Genomic DNA, 10,073 nt, shown 5'->3' with positions numbered 1-10,073 from the left:
ATGCAAGCCTCGGGGGTCTTGAGCTCAGTGTTCCCGTGGCCCAAGTCTGAAGTTTTCAAGAATATGTGTGATTTAGGTTATGCCGATGAAATGGGCATGCAGCTTTCAGGCAGCACTCCCTTTGGCCACTGTTCCCCATCCTGGGAAAAAGGGATTTTTTCCCCAAATTGAGGTTGAAACAGTTTGCATTTAAGGAAGGCAGAAGCAGCTGAGTCTGGAAACACTTAAATTAGCTTTCTTTCCATCTCCTGCCTAATCATCAGCGTAGATTAGTTCAGAAACCGAGCAAGTATTTTTAGAAGCTGCTTTCAAAGCCCCAGTGTCACAATTTTTTTTTCCTTCTTGGTGCCGAGGCAGTTCTTGAGCAACATTTTTGCTTTTGAAAAAAAAGGAGCAGGCATTTAGGGATGATCATGTAACATTTTTGGGGGGGGGAAACAGCACTGCCTGAGAACATTAAAGCTGTTCTGAAAGTTCTTGAGCACTTGAGACCAGCTGCCTGAAACAAAGCTGGTGTGTAGGGATGTTGCTGTGTTTGCACTCGGGTTGTGGGGGCTGCCTGCGCAGGTATGGTGTGCAGGGACCTAGAGGTGAAATTTATAAGCATCAACTCATTGCAGACTGGAAGTGTTTGAAATCCTGTTAAAAGCCACAATGGAGACGGGCACTTCAGGAGGTCCAAACCTGCTGAGTTGTTTGGACCCTTGGCCCCTGGGCTGCGTTAGCAGCTTTTGGGGAATAAAGTGCAGCCGGGGTTACCGGAAATGACGACTCCTGCTTTCAACTTTGGACCTGCTTGCAGCCCTGGGTGAGTAGTGACGTGCCCACGGCGTGCTGCGACCTTGGGCAGCCTGTCACGAGCCGCCCGGCGCGTCGTGGGCCGGCCGGCCGCGAGCCGCCCTCTCGCCCTGCCAGCCGCTGCCCAGCGCCCCCGGCAGCGCTTCAGGGTGGCTGTAGCAGAATTATTTGATTTTATTTCCAGCCTCTAACCGGCGTGGGGAAGTAAGGATCTTTGGTCAGTGCGTGCGCTGGTGCTGGGGAGCAGGGAGGATGTTGCCAATGAGTAATGGTCGGGCAGGGGCTGGGATATGCAGAATACCTCTGGGATGACTCACCCGGTACAATGCAGCACATCCCTCAAGGAGACTGAATCACGCATGGGGAGAAGCCATCCCTCCCTCCATCCCTCCCTTCATCCCTCCCTCGGTGGCAGCCAGCTGGGACACGGGGCAGCCAGAGGTTGGTGGTGGCAATGGTGGTAAAACGGAGCAGTGTGGGTGTAAAATGTAGAGGAAATGGCATCCCCCAGCAGGTATGTGTGTGCTCTCCCTGTGTGGAGTGTGTATGGCTACTTCTGTGAAACACAGGCTTTCTTTTATGGTCTTCTGTAATTGGGGTTTTTTTTGGAAGCAGTGGTTTAATCTGCACCCTCTCTTAAATACTGACAAGAAAACAGATGCTGCCTGAGAAGCTGCTCCCCTTGATGTCCCTCTCCATGGACACTTTTTGGGATAGCAGGGGTTAAAGAAAGGTGGAAAACAAATGCAATGTGCATGCTGGTTTTGATGTAGTTAGGAATGTCTTCTTTTATTCTATTTGTTTAAAATGCGTTTACCTGACAAAAGATAAAATATTTTTAGATTTAGATCACATTTATCCTGCTTAATCCCATCGCCCTCCTGAGAAACAGATTTAGTTGGAATTGAGTCACAGAAATTGTGCAGGATTTTTGTATTTGCAAAATTATCTAGCCTTTGTAGTTGTAGGGTACTTGTCACAGAGGACGTTTACAGGGGGATAAATACAGTTGCATTCTACACTCATAAAAATGGAGGAGAATGGGGGAAAATGCAAATTGTTTCCTGTGAGCAAGGGGGTTTGGTAGTGTTTTCTTCTTTCTTTTCTTTGTAAATTTTGAATTTTTCATAAATATGTGTGTCTACATAATTTATTTTTATGTTCTGGAGTATGAAGATGGGCACACCTTGCATTATTTTCCCTGGCACTGTGGTGCAGCTGCATTAGGACAGGTAGCCCTTAATCTACAAAATATTATATGAGAGTCATGGTCATCTGACCATCACATTTGGTGGCATCGAGGACATCACAGCGGTCTACAACACAACAGCAAAAACTTACGGAGTGGGGAAGAGGGTCACGTGGAAATAGTCGTCTTGTGAATTGAACAGATCTCCCCACGACATTCCTCTGTAATTTTTGGCAAGTGGTATCAAATCTCTAGTTCCATTTTACAAAGTAAGGAAGGCAATAAAACTTCAAAAGCTGGAATACAGTTGCTGCGCTTGTTAGTTTTTGGTGTGTGGTTTTTTGTTTCTTTTTTTATTTTGCTAAATATCACCATTTAGCTAGTATAAGATAACAGTAATGGAGTGTGTATGGTCAGTATGTATTGGAAGCAAATTCAGGTAGAACTTGGTTGTGGCTTTTTTTCAGATGAGGAAAAAAATCAATTCCGGATGCAGATCTCTCGTAACTACCTGTTTGGCTGGCTAAGCTTTTATGTGCTTTTTGCTTATCTTACATGTGATATAAAACAAATAACATCTGTCATGCAATAACTTCCTTTCTCATTAGTGTAAATGATAGTACTAATTAGCTTTCCTTGAAATCTGTTAATATTTTGTACCCTTACATGAAAATAGGACTTGAGTGTGCAACTCTTGCCTGTACTGCATGCTGGCTTCCTGAGCTGCTGGGTAATTATTTAAATACATTATCTTATTATACTGATTTCTTCTGTTTTGCTGCTTCTCACAACTTTTTTAAGACATAGTGATGTGTACAGCTATAATGATTTATTGCCAAATTGAGCCATTAAACAAATTCGAAGAAAAGCTTTATTTATTTATTTGTTTTAAATAAACACAAAACCTGTAATTCCACCATGCAAAGATGCAAAGAGGCTGGTCCTGAGGTAACTCAGCTTTCCAGTGAGAAGGAAGTGTTGGTTTTTTTAAGAAGTTTAATTAGCTAGTTACTTATTAGAAGTTTCTTTGTTAGAGTACATCCCAGTGGTGATGTGGATGTGTTCTAGAAAAAAAGAATTTTGGGAGTGTTTTTGTAACAAGTATTGCTGTGGGTTTCAATAACTCTTAATACAGTTTCAACAATATGTTTTATAGATGCTTCAGTAAGACTGCAGGTAGTAAATTAACCTGCCCTTGATGCAGTTAGACTTTCATTTTAATTCAATATTGGTTGTGTAGTAAACCAGTTTCTGGGGATAGCCCTTAGAATCAGTGTGCTTGAGCTGTGTCAGTGGATCTTTGCTTGCCCACTTACTTTCTTCCCCCTAAAAAGCTGCTTGCTGGTTCATTTGGGGTTTTACCAATGTGTAGAGCACTGTGTGAGTTTTGCTGGGCAAGCCTGGCACAGGAGGAGAGGTTATATTGGCCAAAAACCCATTTGGCCCATGCAGGGCTAAAACACCCAACCCAACAGCTGTGTGAGTAGCAGTCCTGTTACCCTGCCTGCACCAAACCCTCGTGGTTTTTAACACTAGATCTGTGAGGAGCAAGGGCCAAGGGCCCTGACTGCAGGAGAAATTTGCCCTCATTCCCTTGTTTGGGACATCCAAGTTAGTTGGGACATCGCATTGTAAAAATGTGCTGTGTGGGTTACTTTCATGGAAGAAGCTGATGCTCTGGTGTCTGTCATTTAAAACAAACAAACAAAACAAAACTAACAAAAGACAAAACAGAAAAACGTGGTAGATACGTATCTAGAAAAGAAATTAATGTATTAAATTCTTATCTACATTTACATATTTTATGCATGTATATTTTCTATATATTAAAATATATAGTATGTATACGGTTTTTAATAGATGCATTTTAAAACATTCATTTTCCCCATACTTCCTAGAAGGATGTGAAATAATTACGGGATTATGAAATCCCATTTGAGCAAGTTGGGATAGAGCCGTTTCTCATAAACTCAATAAAATCAGCCTTAAATGTTTAACAAACCTTTGGGTGAAAGGGTTCCTTTGTTCGTTGTTGCCTCGGTGTTCAAGGGAGCTGTGGAGGCGGGCGGCTGGATTGTTGCAGGTGTCTTGTTTTTTTGAGAAGTCCTTTTCCTTCTGAAAAACACCCAAACAAAACTGCTATTAATCTTTCCTCTGGAGGATTTTTGGATGGGCTGCAGTGCTGGAAGCAAACGCAGGCTTGCTGGACACTGGCTGTGGAGGGCCTGACCCCTCTTTAGTCTGCCTTTGGGACTGCTCTAGACCCAGGAAGTCATCAGGAAATGAAAAATAAAATTAGAAGGTGGTATTTCAGATTGGCTCCAGCCTCCTGGAGCAATGTTCCTTGCATGATGCCATGTGTGGTATAGGAAGACAAGTTTTTGTGGATTGAAGATACTTGAGCCTTTGAGCATCCCTACAGCATCCAGGACCTTCCCAGTCCATCGGAGTGATCCTCCTGCTAAATTGGGGTCTTTTTTCTGCACAAAAGATTTTTGGCAGCACTCAGCAGGCATGCCCCCAGCACTGAGAGTAGCATTTGTGCAGAACTACTCCTCTGGGGTGCTTTATGAGATGTGCAGGTAGGACTGTGCATGTCTTACAACTTAGTGATGGTGATCTCTAAATCTTGCACAAGGGCTTCCTTTGGGGTACAATTTTCCTCTTCCACCTTCTGTGCTGCTGCAGCTAACAGTATTCTTAAAGCTAATATAATTTTTTTTTTCCCCCCTCTTTTTTATTCCCTGAAATGGCCAGTACGCAAGCTGAACACACGTTGCCAAACTCAGTCCAGCAGCCAGGCATGAACTGGGGAGTTGGAAGGGAAAACCGCTTTCCATTTTCAGAGGGAAGCTGGGAGGAAATGCTAAATATCAACAAAGTTTTCTCACTTTGTTGAGACAGAGAAATGGCCAGAAACTGAGATTGTAAGGTTAATACTGGTTTAAGATTAAATGCCCCAGGACAGGTATGTTGCAGGACTCGGCCAGCATCTCTGAATTAAGGCATATGGAGATTGAGCTGTCCTGTATTTACTCTGTGGAAACCAAAATTTCCCAGATGCCTTTTTATTCTGGCAGTATTGGATTTGAAAGACAGAAAAATACAGGTTGTAAATTTGTTAATACTGGAGATGGGTTACAGATCCAGTGGTTCTGTGTTCCTGGTGTGATGCAGAGATACAAGCATGGAGAACTCTTGGGAGGTGTTCCATGGTTTCCTACAGACTCCTTTTTAACCTCAGATCTGACGAGACGGGTGCAGATGCCTTTTTTTTATTCTTGCTGATATTTAATAAAAAAGTTTCAAAGCTGATAGAAGTTTAAATGGTAGTGAAATATCAACTTAATTTTGCTGTGGTTCTGTGCATTCAGAAGTTTTCTTTCTAACAAAGCAGTGTTAGGGTTTTGAAGAAGAAAATGCTGTTTATCATATAATCCAGGGAGATTTCACCCTTGCTAGAAGGGTTCATGAACCAAGCATCAAATCAAGAAAGCAGTACTCCAAAAATAGCCATTTTGCATGACTTGTGTGCCACCAAGGCAGAGTAAGAGCACCATGAAATACATCCTGCTCAGCCAGAGACACGTTGTGCCCCACTAATCGTAAAGCTAAATTTGCATGGATCCATGTAGTCTAAATTATGTTTAAACATCCGATGTCTGCAGTTCACTTCAACCAGGGAGTCCAGCATCTGCCACTGTTGTGTTCACAGCCTCCTGCTGACTCTTCCCTGAAATCTGGGGTCTGGGAATGTCGATGGGTTAAAGACAGCAGTCAGTAATTTTGAAACCCATTATATGCAATTACCTTTCTGTCTGAGACTTAAATTTCTCCTGGTCTTGTCAGCTGCAAAGTCAAGAAGGGAGCTGTGGAACACCAAAGTGCTGTGCGGAAGCTTGTAAATTTATATTTTGGTCACCTAGAGGAAGAAACTTCACTGAATTATGGAGGGTGTCTGGGAAGTGTTTTAGATGCTAAATGTGACTCAAAGGAAAGCAGTAAATGTAGTGGGTTGGACTGCTCCCCCTCCGCCCCCCTTGGGATTTTTAGACATCTCAGATGGTATTTGCAGTTGCTGTGTTTGAAGCAAAGTGGAGAAGAAGAGCAGCTGGTGGAAGGGAGCTGTGTACTTCAACCCTCCTTTTACAGCCAGTGGCAAAATTAAAGCTTTAACTAATGAAGGGATTATTTGATGTTTAGTCCTGCATGTGGGATTGCAGCTGCAAGCCCACACCAAGGCTCAGGACTCTTTCCTCCCGTTGGTTTTGCTGCGGTGAAGTTGCTGTGAGTGGTGTTGCTCCTGCTGGAGAGCACTGGATGGTGTCGGCTGTGCTGGACAATGTGGCTCATGGATCCTGGAGGAAAGAACTTTTTTATCCACCTTACACATCGCCTGTCTCTTAGACACAAACACTTTGTAAAAGTTAGGCCATAGGCAATGCCACTGTGGTGCAGTTATTGCAAAGGAAATCATTCAGTTGCTCCTTGTTCAGGAAAATTCTCAATATCCTTCAGAGTAGCGATTATACACGCACACTTTTTTTAAGAGTTTTTTTTAATAGATATATATGCACACCCACGAGCTATAATTTTTAAAGGACTCTCTTTTCCTTCCAATAAAAACAGCACATGGTTTTCCTGCGCTACCTTTACTCCCCAAGTTCATTATGGTTTTTTTTGCTCAGGGTGGGGCAGGCGAACAACCTGAAGCAGCCCTGGAACACGCTGGCTGCCTGCCATGCAGCTGGGTAATCCCTGCAGATACTTTCTTCCCAGGCTTTTAAGGCTGTTGAAGACAAATCTGTAGGGTTAAGATAGCAAAGTATTCCATTGAAGAGCATAATTAAGAATAGTTTGCATGAAACACATAGCGCGTAGGCCATAAACCCAACAATTAGAGCAGTCTTAAAAGTTTTAAGAAGGCAGTAAAATGAGGGGAACTAAGGCTACTGTGGGGTTTTTAAGCTGTTTCATTTTTAACTGTATGAAAGGCTTGTGTAAACTCAGCTGCAATCAGTATCTCGTTAATGGGAATGGACCAAGTATTTTTCACATACTTCATTAACTATTTGTCCTGGAGTAGTCAGGTAGCAGAGCTGCCAAGGTAAAAGTGCAGGTGGATGACTTGAATGAGATTGTTTTGCTGCTTCGGTGCACCCAAGGTTTCAGCAGTGACATGCACGTGGGATTTGTAAGACAGTTCCTTTGCTCCTGAGGATTTTGAATGCCCTCAACCAACCAGAGCCTTAGCGCAGTCACGTAAAATTAAATAACAAAGAAAATAAACAGCTTTTACACTAAGGAAGCATGGTCCTTATATAGACCTCAAATATTTTAGTACCTCGCAAGTATTTGTCAACACTGGCATGAGGGAAAGAAGCATTGCCTATTCTAGGCTTGTGAGTGGAAACAACAGGCGAGATTTTGACAGAGAAAACCGAAGGAAGTGATGCGTAGCCTTGAAAATTCAATGTGAAGCTTCTGAGTTCTGGTCCAGTGACTAAATCAAGATGTGAAGCCCTAAGATGCCTTCACCACCTTCTTTCCTTATCTCTTTTCTTTCTTTTTACAGAGTCCCTTGCTATAGTTTGCACATTGGGAAACGTGTGCCTCTTGGCTGGAGCCCAATGGGTGTGGGGACAGGGTTCTCCAACGTCAGGGGTGACAACGTCACTGGTGACTTATGATCATGCAGGAAAATGTGCCAAGGGATTATGTTAACAGAGCCAGAGCTCTGCTTACATTGCAGTGAGAAGGGATGAACCCTTCTCCTGGACAAGGCCCTTTTGTAATAGGGGAGCAGAGGTCTTCATGCCATGGTAGTGGGGTGGAAACCAGGTTTTCTGTCTTGATATATTTAAGGAGGTAGGTCCTCAAGGCAGGAGATCCACAGTTTATGTGTTGTTCTCAAGAGCACCAGTGCCCTTGGTGGTTGAGGTTGTAAGAGCTGTAGGTCACGGTATTGGTGTGGATATGAAGATGGAAAGTGTATGGCTCTGTGTTTCACTGGATTTTGGTGATAACGGGCAAGGGTGGTAGTCAGGGGACCTAAATTTAATGTATAGGTATCTACCAGCATTCAAATGTAATTCACAAGCCTAGAAGAATCACTGAGAGGTGATGGAAACTTGCAAATAATTGTTAGAACTCACAAAATAGTGAGTGGCTGCTGCGTTCATTTTCCTCTCAGTGGGCAATCCCTGCAGCAAAGTGACTGAAGATGACATTACTTTTGGGACAGCCGAAGGCTCCGGCTGCTGCTGTAGATGTGGAAGGTAAATCCCTCAGGAAGGTGTATTGCCAGTGGCAGTTTTCAGGTGTGGAGGGAAAAGCAGCAGTTTGTGCAGATCACTTCTTCAGGAGGATGGGAAAGAAGGTCATATTGAGCAGCTCTTTTTGGAAGGGAGCTTGAAATGTAATAGGAGTTCCTCAAAAGTGAGAAGAGTTAAAAAATAAGTGTCCAGAAAGGATCCTTGAAGAACAGGAGAACTATATAGAGATGTATAGTTGGCTTTCTTTTTTCTTTATCTGCTAATTGCTAATCCTTATAAACCATATGGGAAAGGAACAGAGAAGAGAACAACAATTGTCTTGGATGAAAACAGCTCAATTTTTGCACAGTAGGAAATTAGCTGAAGTATTTTGCTTAATTCTGATTATCAGAAAGCCAAGAGATTAAAGTTGCTGCTGGTGAAATCTAGAAATGGGGTTTCTTTTGAGAATCAAAAGGGAACTGGATCTGTTACTGTTAACTGGATCTTGGTGTGTCCTCAGACCTGCCTTCAAGGAGGATCTGTGAGGCTGCTTGCTTAGGTGTTGAATAAACTCCAGTCGTATTTGAGAGAGGGGAATTCAGACTTCAGGCATTAGCACTTGGGTTACAAACGTGATGCAAAAATAATGTCTGAAAACAGGAGGCAGTTTTACCAGCTGTGGGATAAAGCTACTGCTGCTTGTTGTTTCGGATAGAAAGGGCCCATTTTCTTGCCATGTTGTACAGGATGCTGGGAAGATGTCTGGATACAGAGCTTTCCTCAAGGAGGAATTCCTTTCTCTAAAGGATAACTGCCATTTTGAAAGGCCTCCCCTTGGAGCCATCTACAGGCTGAGCTTCCTCCTCCTGGTGACCTCAGACTGGTGGCCTGGAGATGCACAGTTCCTGGGCAATTTTCTTTATGCCCCTGTTCATGTTCCCAGTTTTGCCCAGGTTTGAATGCCCTCTGGCACCTTTGTAGGCACTGGGGGGTGTCTCAGCAGCTCTGCAGCCGATAGCGTTCTGGTCGCGCGTGGTTGATGTCTGTCCATGCCGTGGTGAACTCCCCAGGAGGGCATCACAGCCATCATCACTGTTCCTCAGCAGTCACTGGATTGATTCTTGTCCAGCTTGTGATGGCTTGCACTGAGCTGAGATACAGTGGCCGTGTGATGGCAGAAAAGTTAATTTGGGTATTTCACAGCAGCTCCGGGGTGGGGACAGCCCTTTTTAGCTTGGAGTCTGTTGTGTTTCCTATTTGAGGTGCACAGCTTTTGCTTACATCCTACAGTGGTCTTTCTGCTCCCAAATGGTCCCCTCCCTGCTGATGTATCCAGCAGATGCTGGAGCAACTGCTCTGTGGAAGGGGTATGGGAAGAGGCTTGGGGGAGCAGTGCCTACTGCTGTGAGGGCTTTTTTGACTTCTTGTGATGGGCACCTGGGTTATCCTTAAGTCTTGGATGCTTTTAGAATGGTTTCTGTGAAGTTATGATGTGCTGCCTTTGAAAGCCTCTTGAAATGCTGATGGAGCTGTTTTAGGGACATGATGTGGTCCTGGTGACCTGAGCGGAGTTGGTTCCTGTACTCCTGTCTGAGCTACCAGCTGGAGCCACACTTGTGGTGGTTTTTTTTTTTCCCCATAAGGTTGTCCTAGCTGTGGAGGAATTTGAATGTTGTCTTCCAAAGCCCACTTCACTCATTTGTCCATGGGTTATGTGGGCTCCATGGGTTCTTCCAACACTCTGGAGACCTGAATCCCCAGTACATCCCGTGTGGGTGGTAGCCTTGTGGTGCTGCCTGACTCACCCCATTCTTTTGGTCCCTGTCCCC

At 43.9% G+C, this 10,073-nt stretch overlaps 1 protein-coding gene across 1 annotated transcript in view; it reads left to right on the top strand.

Moving 5' to 3' along the window:
• The first annotated feature begins 1,295 nt into the window (after nucleotides 1-1,295).
• SPRED2 (sprouty-related, EVH1 domain containing 2) overlaps nucleotides 1,296-10,073 on the top strand; it is a 36,562-nt gene continuing 27,784 nt past the window's right edge. Inside the window, exon 1 of the mRNA XM_008935351.1 lies at nucleotides 1,296-1,312. Within this exon, the coding sequence (XP_008933599.1) occupies nucleotides 1,296-1,312 (17 nt within the window). The remainder of the gene's footprint in view (nucleotides 1,313-10,073) is intronic.

The sequence above is a fragment of the Merops nubicus genome, unplaced genomic scaffold, assembly GCF_000691845.1.
Source record: "Merops nubicus isolate BGI_N331 unplaced genomic scaffold, ASM69184v1 scaffold17632, whole genome shotgun sequence".
NCBI lineage: Eukaryota > Metazoa > Chordata > Aves > Coraciiformes > Meropidae > Merops > Merops nubicus.
Note: the sequence above shows the minus strand (reverse complement) of the source record. Positions and strands in the feature narration are given on the sequence as shown.